This window comes from Sinohyriopsis cumingii, chromosome 12 (assembly GCF_028554795.1).
Source record: "Sinohyriopsis cumingii isolate HCF-2022 chromosome 12, ASM2855479v2, whole genome shotgun sequence".
NCBI classification, from domain to species: Eukaryota; Metazoa; Mollusca; class Bivalvia; order Unionida; family Unionidae; genus Sinohyriopsis; species Sinohyriopsis cumingii.
The window spans coordinates 12,665,304-12,678,344 of NC_142972.1; the positions used below are offsets into that span (position 1 = coordinate 12,665,304).

The 13,041-nt window shown below is 32.5% G+C and overlaps 1 protein-coding gene across 1 annotated transcript in view; it reads left to right on the plus strand.

Annotated features, from left to right (window-relative positions):
• Positions 1-13,041, plus strand: part of LOC149786015 (E3 ubiquitin-protein ligase rnf213-alpha-like) — a 431,187-nt gene that overhangs the window by 273,377 nt on the left and 144,769 nt on the right. Inside the window, exons 49-53 of the mRNA XM_089978093.1 lie at positions 1,649-1,811; positions 6,029-6,105; positions 7,292-7,424; positions 9,915-10,022; positions 11,938-12,023. Of these exons, the coding sequence (XP_089834219.1) occupies positions 1,649-1,811; positions 6,029-6,105; positions 7,292-7,424; positions 9,915-10,022; positions 11,938-12,023 (567 nt within the window). The remainder of the gene's footprint in view (positions 1-1,648; positions 1,812-6,028; positions 6,106-7,291; positions 7,425-9,914; positions 10,023-11,937; positions 12,024-13,041) is intronic.

The window sequence follows — 13,041 nt, forward strand, 5'->3', positions numbered from 1 at the left end:
TTCTTTGCACATACTGCAAAACACCATATCAACATGCATATTCCTGTGTGTATGATGTCTGTCAAAAAAGGAGTACCACCTGTACGTAACATATTCGACAGGCTGAATTGAACATTCAGATTGGTTCTCTTTATTATTATTATTCATGATATTAATCTTGTTAAAATGCTAACAATTAATTGACCTATATTTTTCAGGATGATTTTAGCCATGAAAAAGAATGAGTGGAAGATGATAATAAGCACTAGCACCATACACTTATGTTTGCACAGTTGATTTTTTATGTTAATAAGGCATTGACACATCTACTGAACAGAGGCATTCATTACTGCTGCATAGTGTAAAGCGCACATTAGTCATAAAAATATTATGGCCCCATTCCTGTAATGAAATGGTCATTCCATAATGGGATATATATTCATTTTTCTAAAAAGACAAGCATATCTTGTGATGAGAATGCATCAGACACAGTTCTGATGATGCTAACACTATGGTCATCCAGAAAAACTTGGTTCTAACCAGGATTTGCTCCGAGAATCCACAGAGAAGTTTGAACACAATTGATGTGAGTGCAGTGATGAACTTAATTGCATTACCTTTAGCTATTAAGAGTAGCAAAGACTGCATCTAATTAGTTTTGATGTCCAGTTAATTTTAAAGACCAAAAATCGATGTATGTTTTTATTTAATGTCAGTTTGATTGTGATTATATGAATGTTTGTGTGTGTTTATGTGATTGGATTTTTAGCATAGCTTTAAAAAAAAATTCAGTCATATGATGTCTGCAGTGTGGCAGTTTATATTGATGTCTAGCACTGAGGCATCATGTAGCATCATGTCCCACCCATTCACATTATCCTGACACTAGGCCTACTATTCCCAATAATAACCTCTTAATGCTGAGTACCAAGCAAGGTAGCTGCTTGTACCATATTTTTAAGTCTTTGGTATGACTCCGCTGGGGCCAGAACCTGTGATATCCTGCATCCGAGGTGGATGCTCTAACCACTTAGTCCACCGGGGGTCGTGAATGTTTATACGTATGCATAATGTGCCTGGCAGTGATATTTGGCAATACTAAGTCTACCAGCTATTTTTTCTTTGTAAGTGTATTAAATGCTCTGAACAAGACAGACAAGTTATTTATTTTTTTAAGATTTGAATTTCCAATCATTTTCTTTAGGCATTATATGAAAAGTTAATTTATTCTCAATTGGATGACATTGTTTTTTCAGTCATGCACACTGACCCTTAAAGGGACCACAAAACACACATTTTGAGTCACAAATAAAACCCAATAGTCATGGAATATGGCATGCATTAACTGTAGTTATAGGCATTGTGTAATGAATACCATCATGAAATGAATAAACACAGTGTATACCATATATACATTTCTTAATGGGAATAATGGCATGAAAATAAAAAAAATGAATTTACACTAACTTTTACATGCTGCAGACATCTAGAGTTTCCAACGGTACCCCAAAATTTATCAAATTGTTTTGTATGTTGTGCATATAAGATGACCCCCTACTCAGCACAAGTCAAATTTTCAGTAACAAAACGTTGACTTATAAGTGTTGCTGGAAAGAAGAGTAATGAACAATGTAACTATACATTTACTTTTTATTATGTGTTATTACAGTTTGATCAAGATGATCTACTCATTCTGTGAGAAGTCCAAAGAAGCCCCAACATGGCACCAGCTTCTACATGCCATTAAGAGGAACTTTGGAGGATTGAATACTGTAAATCCAGTGGAGACATTCACTGAGGGACTGTCAACTCTAGTAAATAAAGATGCGAAGGTAGATTAATAGAATCTGTTGTTTGGCACTGAGCAGAATCCATATTGTGACCTTGACTGGGCTTTCCTTATTTGAGTGCCAATGACATGTACTGATAATTTTCTTAACCATTTGTTCTTTAAAATAGAAAAATATTTAGTCTGTATTCCATGAAATTGTCTTAATTACAGACATTAGAGTCCTGTTAAACATTTTGACATCATTAATTTAAAGTCGTTCTAAACATATGGCATAATAAAACCAAATTATTTAACTAGACAACCTACCTGCAACAACCAGACTGAGACAAGAAATAAATGAGACTGTCTATCACAAGTTTGTGAAAAATAGTTTAATCCTGCTAAAGTGATTTCTGTCACATGGCCATCACTTGATTTGGATGTCATCATAGGAACAAGTTTTCAAAAGTCATTCATAATTTACCCATTATTATCAAATAGTATATACAATCTAACATTTTCAGTTTCAGTTGACAGATTGCAGGATTAACAACTTTGCAGAACTTGAGTGTATTGGAGCAGTAAAGTTCTTATTATACCAAAACCTGCTTGTAAATTACATTTTCATCCCTAGTAACATTACCGTGTATCCTGGAGTTGTTTTTCTGAGTTCTTATGATTATTTCTTGTCTGTTGTGACAGTAACTTTGCAAAACTTCATCATTTACTTTGATCTTTGTTTCCTCTACTTTCAAAATAGAGAGTAAAATTTCAGTTGAGAAAAGTTATTAATTCTATTCTGTGGCATTCTATAATTATTAAAATAAAGTTAAAAGAAACAGGCTTTATTCTGGAAATAAAAATATGAAAATGTGGTAATTTTCTTAATTTATAGTAGCAAATGAAGGTGGGCTTGCAAAATGATGCATGATTTTCACACATATGTTTTTTTTTGACATGGTAATTTAGTGGCAATCCTATAGTTGCAATTCCTTGAATAGAACCTGAATCTGAGGGGAAAATGAGTATATGCCAACCATTATATTTTTGGCATAATTACATCTTATGCTCACCAGTAATAGATTATGCTTTTCCATTACAATAAAAACTAAATTAAATATAAAGCAATAAAAAGTTTTGTTTGTCGTTGTTATTATATCTCCTTAATCCCACTCTTTTATTATTTTTATTATCATCTCCCTTAATCCTGCTCATGATTATAAATTTTGAGAATATTTGAAAAGAAAGACTGCTGCATAAGAATAGCATAAGAGTTAATTTGTCTTCTCTGGGTTTAAATGTACTTCCCTTATTTTCTGCTTATAGCAACTGTATATGACTCATTTCCAAGAAAACAGATGGGTTTCTTTAATTGGAAAGATTGTCTTGCAGATTCATTACAGGGTGACTACACTATAGCATACTCCATCATAACACGAATTTGAATATAATATGGTTGTGGTGTGGCTCCCGAAATTTTGTATACATGTATTTTTTTTTACACGAAATAAATTATTCTTAAAAGTACGAAAAAAACATACAAATTATATTATCATTTTGTGGAAAGATCACACATGAATAAACAAGATGATCGTGGCATGGCTCCTGAAATTTTATATGTATTTTTCTTGTACGTGAAAAAATATTTTTTTCCTCTTAAAAATACTAAAAAATAACATCTAAAACGTTTATTCTGGGATCACGTAGGGCTTCGACAATGTCACAAACTGCGATTTTATTTTCCTTATTGGTGGCAAAATATACCATCTAGCGATTTTTTTTTATTGACAACATTGTTGACTGTTTAAACTTGTATGTACAACTATTAGTTTGGAGTGGAGAAATTCAGAGGCCCCATGAAAGGAATCTGCAAACTTGATATAAAATGCACTGAAATTTATCTATTCTTACATAAACAATTTCTTTGTCCATATTGACAAACCATCTTAACAGTGCACTGTTATATCATAATCCACTTATGTTGACATTGAGCATGAGTACTCTATGTTGTGAGATATCCGCTTTTTTGTTGTTGACATTTCTGGTAGCAGAGATGAACCGAACGAGGCATTATCTCGTAATCTATCTTTCATCAGATTTTTGGCTGCTTACTAGTAATTGATATATTTACATAGACTGACATTTGCATATGGATGGTATGTAAAATTCCTCTTCTTTTCACTCAGAATTAAATCCTTCAGAACACTCACATTTTCTGTACCAATCCTTGTCATCAGACAAGAACACCTGTGTCTCTTTCGTCTGTTAACCCTCTGTTCAATGTCTGACACATGCGTGGAAGGCAGCATCACTCTGCTACCACAAATGTAAAAAAAAAAACACACAAAAAACATCTTCCTTGTTGGTCTATTCAATAGGCAGGAAGGAGCAGTAACTACACTTGACCAAACGATGGCCAATTCCCTTTTTAAATATGTATCCAGATAAAATAGTTTGCAGAAATTTCAAAAAAAAACAGATTACCTTTGAAGCACTGACTGTTATGAAAATGTACTTAGCAAATGGAAAAAATACCAGTCTCAATCATGCAATACAATTATTTGATGTTGCTGCCACAATAAGAAAGGGGCATATGTTTGGTTCCCCAAAGCTGGCCTTTAGTGGTGATTTCAATAACCATGCACCTTTCATCAAAGAAAGCCAACTATAATCTTCAATAAAAACAAAGAACTTTTCTTCAAAGGAAGTCAGTACCAAACTGAAATAAAAGCAATTGAATCTGATGGATTTTTTCATTTTCCATCATGACTGGAACACATTTACTGTGCTGTGAAAATTTCTTTTTTTGCAGGGAAAAAGTTTATGCTTACAAATTCTATCAAGGGCAGCTTAAAATGAAAACTAACTTTTACCAACTTGGGACATACTGAAAAAGTAAATGTACTTCATCATTCGTTACATGATTATGCTATGCTTATCCACTAAATTCAGACTTGTATAGCCTGTGACAAAATTATTGAATATTTTAAATCTGTGTGTGCATATTTTCGATGGAATCACTTGTATTGTGGATTCAAGGTATGTGATGAGATTTGCGGGTGAGTACACGGTGTTGTTACTCTATTTGTGCTATACATTAGACATGTATATATAAACAGTAAACACATATATGTACCAACCCGTGGGTCTCTAAATAAAGTAAAATATTATGTATGCCTTCTCTGTTTTCACTACAGGTGTATTTCCCATTTAATATGCATCGATTTAAAACAGTAACTGTGCCAATGAAGCATGTATTTTACTGCCTGCATTTATCACCTATCTCCCCCACCATCGCAATATTTTTGGGGTACATGCTTAATTTTCTTCAGCTAACTGACCTGGCTGCTTATAACACAGTTCGGTCTATAACATGGTTGGGTTCTGTGGCTCCCAACTACCATGTTATAGTGGGGTCACACTGTATATTGATAATCAAGTTAGTTAGCAGACCAGTCTGTGCTTTTAAAGAATATGGTGCTCAGTATTTAGCAAAATGAGATTTACAATGTGTCTTGTAGATAAAAGTTGTTAGACCAGATGGGTCCTTTTAAACTTCAAAACATATCTGAGCAGAAAAAGGAGAAATCAACACTGCTTTACAAATTTGAAAACAAGAATATTAGAGTGATGTAATACAGCACTCAGATTGAGCACAAAAGAATTGGTGAACTTAATCATTCTGCAAATATTAAACATGTATAATAGTTCAGTATTGAATATAAATAATTTGTTGATATGTATTGTGTTTGTATTCTGGTTCTAATCCACATGGATTTTTCCCATTTTTGCCAGGAATTTTTAACTGCTGCAGATCCAGGCTAGTACCAGAAATAAATGTACATTTTTAAGACAGTTCACTGTTGTTATGGCATGTAAGATATAGATTACATTTTTGTATGCTCAGATTACACTTTTATGCCACCTACATTAGCAAAAATTATGCTTATACCTCTCTCAGGGTTGGCATGTATGAAAATGTACTTAATGAAATTGGTGAGAAAAGTAGAAGCTTGCTCAGTTTATGATCCATGCACATTTGAAATGCTGGCAAACATTACATAAGGCAAATGTTACATAAGGCAGACATTACATAAGCCAAACGTTACATAAGGCAAACTTAGGTCCTCCAAATATAAGTTTGATATGAAAAGCTTGATGTTAATATTATGGCTTAGTCAGTGCAGTGTTTGTTTATCCAAAATTGTCTTTTGTTTCTCCATACTTGCAGATGAATTGATTTATAAATAATATGATGGAGATATGTTTAATTTTCAGGCACAATCCAGTGACCCTGACTGCTCCCCTACAGGCCTTATTCATGCTTGTCTCTTTGATGTCAACGAATCTCAGTGGTAAATGGATTTGTTACACACCCATTTAATTTTACATGGCTGATATGGGGTCAATACAGATGTTCAATTTGTGATTCCATATCACACATTATTGCACACCTAAAATTTCCATATCACACATCTGGCCCACAACTACTTTTTCAACTTGAAATATTGCATAATATCTGGAATGGTTTATTGCTATACATTTGAAATTATTAAAATATGCCAACACACAATTATAATTTTAAGAAATGTTGTCATATTTGGTGACAATGATGCTACTGGAGATAATTGGAAAGTATCTTGCGATTTGCAGTTTATGTGCATTTCTTGATATCTGGCAAAGAAATTAGAGTTAGTTGATGTGGACAACAGTATCTTGGACAGCATTTTTAATTATTAGTTCTCAGATGAAGCTTGTGTGCAAAATGACGTCAAGCATGAGAGAGAGAGAGATTACTTTGCTGCCGAAAACTTGTTTTGAAATTATTAATCTGAGGATAAAACTCAGCAACATTTGCAGCATACTGGCAGATGTAACACAGAGTGGAGCATCTGTTTTGATTGTGACGCAGATTTGGAAGAATTACATTGTTGTTCAGATTTTTTCATTGCTAGATCACAGGAATGGAACTGTATGTTTACATTTTAAATTTCTTGCAACTGCTTTAAGTAGAAAATGAAGAGAGGAAAACAGAACAATATTGCAATATTGTTTAGAATTTAAATATTAATTTTATCCAAATGAATAAAACTATAGCCCATATGTTAGAATAAGACAGAATATTTGATTTCTTAAAAATATATGCTTAAATTATCACTTCAAGTTTAATGCATCAGTAATTTCTTGTATGAAATGAATGAGCTTTCTGTATAAACTTGAGTGTGTTTAATTGCTGTTAATCTCTTACAATTCGCACTTAAATGCAGTTTATACAACAAATCTCAATAAAGTTTTAAGGATTTTACATGTTTTATCTGTTATATTATATACATTTTATAGACTTTTAACACCCCCACATTTTATATTTTCTCAGGTTGCACTTAATTATACAGTTATTGGAATGCTTTATATATGTGATAAATTTTTGTGCAATTAATTTTCCATTTTTAAACTGACCTGCTGTTGGCACTATATAACCACTTTTGTGCTCAGGTACCTTAAAACACTGCTAAATACATGCATGCATACATTGTATTACAGTGAGAGTCGTTACCTGTTGCTGCTAACAGAGAATTATGGCGCCCTGACAATCCTTCAACAACAGATTCTAAACATTCAGGATGCTATCATCATTTTTGGCAGCAGCTTTCCAAATGACCAAGAGTATACCCAGGTAATAATTTATTTCCTGGTTTCTGAATGTGCAGTAGCAGTAATTGTCAAGAGTATAGACAGGTAAAAATTGCTTACAGTTCATGCCACAAAGCATTGTGAATGATAACTGCATTTGTAGCTAAAAGAATATTCAGGTTAGCATCATTAAATCTGAAAAGTAACTAATTTGTTTTGTGTGCATACTATTTCAGTACCGTTCAGATTGTTATACAGATGATTTCTATAGCTTGTGATACAAAAGTGTAGCTTTGTATCTATTGTTTTATGCCAATCTGTGTCAGTGTCCTCTCATCTAAAGTAATTTTGTCTTCTCAGCGAAGACTGAGAATGTGAATAGAGAGAGAGGATTTGTAGAAAATCTTTGTTGCTGTCATCAGAAATTAAGGCATCAAAATGGATGCAATTGACTTCTTCATGCTTTGAAGGAAATTTGTTGGCATGGTTGCATACATTTTTTTAATAATACAGCAGTCAGAAACACCCACCTGCTAACCTACCTACTAAAATGAATGGGTCTAGGGACATTTTAAGCTCCCTGACTATAAAGCCACTTCTGGTATGGTCCTTCATCTGCAGTGTGTTCTCCCATCACAAGTGCTATTTATAACATTTTCTAAAAAGAACAAATAGATTTTTGCCAAATAGGGCAGAAAGCCTTTTGAATTTGTTAAAATGGTAAGAGTTTTATAAAGATTTGGATAGCCTTCAACCAGTGGCCCCTTTGAATCTAGACTAGGCCCCTCACATATTCTGAGTTGCCCATTGGATGTGTTAAAAAATGTTATTTAAATTTGCCTGAAAAAAAAATTTGTTTGCCAACAAAATTTGGCATTTTTAATTTGAAAGACACTGGTAAATTATTAATTTGTAGGAACTTCTATTGTATGAAGATCATCTGCTTAATTCTATAAAAATGTATGGACTTTGTGTACAAAGTGTAGCATGTGTGTGATGTATAGGGAATAGTATTATCATGTTCTCAATATTTCATTGGTTATCTGTAATTAGCAATTGTCCATATGAATAATAATGAGCAGTCCCTTGCTCACACTGACTTGCTAATGCATCACAGGTTAAATTGTTTGGCAGTTAAGCTAGAGAATTTGCAACCTATTAAAATATCTGCTGTTTTTTCACCCTCGTTTCTGATTATAAATCCTGTCAAGCTCAGATTTAGCACAGTTTCCCCATACATTAGAACAATAATCCATTGTTGGAAGAATGTATGACTTGTAGTATAGATTGCGAGTTTCCATAGGTAAATATTTCTTGATTCTGCTGAGTAGGTCAGTTTTGGATGACAGTGTTTTACAAAGCTTATCAATATAGTCATTCCATAATAAATTATTATCCTTGGTCACACCTACAAGCTTTTCATGTTTGACATTTTCTGATGGATGATTATTTATTGCAGGAGATAGTTCTGGGTTCCCTGATTTGTGTAGCTTTTGTCATGTCCCCAAAATCATACATTTTGTTTTACCTTCATTAATTACCATCCTATTCTGTTGTGCCCAGTTTTGGACTCTAATAAGGTCTGAGCTTAATCTCATTTGGATAACTTCAGTATCAGAACTAGATGTATACAAGGTTGCATCATCTGCAAACAAATCTGTATTTGTGGATTCGTTATTTAATGGTAGATCATTGATATAGATAAGGAAGAGGAAAGGGCCCAAAAATGAGCCTTGAGGGACCCCTGAATGAATTATGCGAGTTTGAGAGCTAATATTGCCAATGCTTACTTGTTGAGACCTTTGGTTTAGGTATGATCTAAACCAGTTTAAAGAATGATTGTCGAACCTGTAACAGTTTACATTTTGCAGCAGAATTTCATGATCAACAAGATCAAAGGCTAAATTTTGGTGGAATTGATTTTATTACCATCAGTGGTACCAGGTTGGACAAGTATAATAATGAGAAAGATGTATGAAGTTGCAATTATCAACATAAAAATTGTTCTTCATTATCACATACATAGAAAGTCTGCAAATGGATGTGATGCATGTATGATGATTCTTTGTGTATATACATGGTTCTATTCTCTAGTATAAACCTTTTTCTCTTAATTAGAACTTGGTGAACTAGCTTGAGTTTCATTTGCTAATCCTCAAAGTAATTCTCTTTTCCCTCAGATGCAATCTTGGAAGACAGACAATTGTACATATGAGTTATCTGGAAACTGCAGCTAATTAAATGGAATTAATAGTACAAATGAACCCTGTTACCTGCCCAAAAGGGACTTGTCATAGCACAATGAAGTACAATTTTTAGTTCACTATTTCATATATATTTTCCTCTACAGAAGAGAAAAAAATCATGTGTGCTTGAAAATCCAACTGATGTCATTATATTATTGGTATTACATTCAAGTGACTGTAGTTATAATAAAGCATAAGTCTTGTCAAGATTTTTGTAAATATATGGCTGATATATGAAAATGAACTTCATTACATCCTGTTGAAGCACAATTCTTTGTCCATTACAGGTGTGTAGGAACATTAACCGCATCAAGGTGTGCATGGAGACAGGTAACACAGTGGTGCTGCTGAACCTGGAAAATTTGTATGAGAGTCTCTATGATGCTCTCAACCAGGTAATTTGAAAATGATCATTCTTTTCAAGGGAATACATTGATGAATATCGGTATGGCATACAGGTAATTTGAAAATGATCATTCTTTTCAAGGGAATACATTGATGAATATTGGTATGGCATACAGGTAATTTGAAAATGATCATTCTTTTCAAGGGAATATATTGATGAATATCGGTATGGCATACAGGTAATTTGAAAATGATCATTCTTTTCAAGGGAATATATTGATGAATATCGGTATGGCATACAGGTAATTTGAAAATGATCATTCTTTTCAAGGGAATATATTGATGAATATCGGTATGGCATACAGGTAATTTGAAAATGATCATTCTTTTCAAGGGAATATATTGATGAATATCGGTATGGCATACAGGTAATTTGAAAATGATCATTCTTTTCAAGGGAATATATTGATGAATATCGGTATGGCATACAGGTAATTTGAAAATGAGCATTCTTTTCAAGGGAATATATTGATGAATATCGGTATGGCATACAGGTAATTTGAAAATGAGCATTCTTTTCAAGGGAATATATTGATGAATATCGGTATGGCATACAGGTAATTTGAAAATGATCATTCTTTTCAAGGGAATATATTGATGAATATCGGTATGGCATACAGGTAATTTGAAAATGATCATTCTTTTCAAGGGAATACATTGATGAATATCGGTATGGCATACAGGTAATTTGAAAATGATCATTCTTTTCAAGGGAATATATTGATGAGTATTGGTTTAATTTAATTTAAGTCATGCAGAAATCTTGAGAAAGACTGCACTGTATCATTGTCTCCATTACTCATTTCCCACCCTTTACTTGCTGCCTATCTCATTGGAAATGTTTTTCTTAAATAACCCAGGAGTAATTTTAACAATATTATGTATGCACACATTCTTTGATCAACAAAATGATATAGACTCCATTTCATTTGATGAATATGACACTACAGTATAAACACACTATTTGACCAACAGGATAATGTTCATAATTAGAAATATGACACTACAGCATGAACACACTCTTTGACCAACAGGATAATGTTCATAATTAGAAATATTACACTACAGCATGAACACACTTTTTAATCAACAGGATGTTATAGACTGTACATGTCATTGTATAAATATGCCAGTGCAGTATAAAAACACTTTTTGACCAAAAGGGAGATATAGACTCCACATTTCAGTTTTTAAAAATGACAGTACAATATACACATTCACTTGGACCATCAAGATGATACAGACTTGACATTTTTTTATATAATTATTTCAGTATAGTATAAACACACTCTTTGACCAACAGGGGATATATGGTCTTAGAGTCCACATTTCATTTTATAAATGTGACAACTACAGTATAAAAAAGTCTTGTATAATTGAAGCATGTTTTACTTTTAACAGATTAATGTCAGCATGCAAAGTATATTTCAGTCTGTAAGGACAGTAACAAATCTGTCCATTAATTAAATGTAAATAATTTGTCTGGTAATAGTTCTTAAAAACATGATCCCTGTTTTACAGACTTTTGTAAAGCTATTTTAAAAGACTGCATCCTAAATCTGCCTTATAAATTATTCCTGAATTTATTGTTTGCCACATTTATTAATTTCCTGTCCCAGTGCTGATTTTAGGCGTATGCCATCAATAATTTATTTATTCCATATTTGGAATTTTCAGCTGATGTCCTTTAAATCTTGCACATAAATAGCTCTCCAAGAACTAACATCTGTGTCTATTGGTTTGTCATTGTAAATTGTTTGAGATTACAGTTAAAAATCAGTATACTGAATCTTAAGGAATGAAGAGAATTGATTTACAAAATTAACCTACATTTAAATAATAAATTATATTTTTATCATTATTCAAAAAAATATAAATTGATTATAAGTTTTTCTCTGGTTTCAGTACTATGTATATTTTGGTGGAGACAGATATGTTGACCTTGGTCTTGGAACACACAGGGTCAAATGCAAAGTAGATAAAAAGTTCAGGTACTTTTAATTGAAACCTTTTATTTTTTGCAAGTAATTAGAACTTTTTGAAATACTTTTTTATCTGTCCAAATTTTTTAAATATCCATTTAAATGCATATGAAAATTGTGATTTATTTTCAGTAATATTCATTTGTGTTTATTTTCCCAAAAGTGTACTTAAAATAACCAAGGTTGAACTTAACTTGTGTGTCCTTTTCAGATTTCAGTCTTCTTTTTGTTATCTTTACAATCTTATACTTAGTCAGGTTATAGGAATTTCTTTTAATTGGTGTTGACAGTATGTCAATTTATTGTAGATTGTACTTTCATAATATTCCCAAACACAAACAAAAAGAAAATGGTCGATATGTAACCAAGGATGGCAAATGTGCGTGGTGGATATGAAAGTAGTGTTGTTAGTTATTTGCATAGAGGACCATTAAACATTGGATGGGTGTATAATATGTTGTTCACAGTACTCTTGATCATTATTTGCAAGGTAATTAGTTTGCATGATAAAATGTTTTGTTATTGCAAATTTTAATGGGATGAAGAAATAATTTAAGGAGTTGATTGTAAAATAATTCACAATATCAGAAAATGATTCTGCATTCACTCAATTGATATCAGCTATATGAGAACACAATAATGATGGAGATAATGATATCTAGAGGGCACTTCAGTTCATATTTTCAATCTGATTATAGTTAAACAGAGACCAGATATTACTCAGCACCACAAGCATAAGTTATTGCCTACTATTGTGTGCTTATGCAAGGGTTAACCTGGATTATAAATGGAGAGATTGAGGAGGAAAAAGATATTGGCACAAAATATGTGCAGGAATGTTATAATTGGTTAGACTCAGCAAAATCAGGTCTGTCAATTTTCGTAAATTGAAGTCAGTTGAAAATTATCAAGAAATGTTTTTGTGATGACTAATTTAGCCTAAAACACTCAGAAATAAAAACTGATACAAAAGTTAAGACATTAAAGTACTAAGTTAAATAATCAATTTCATATGTAAAAATACTGG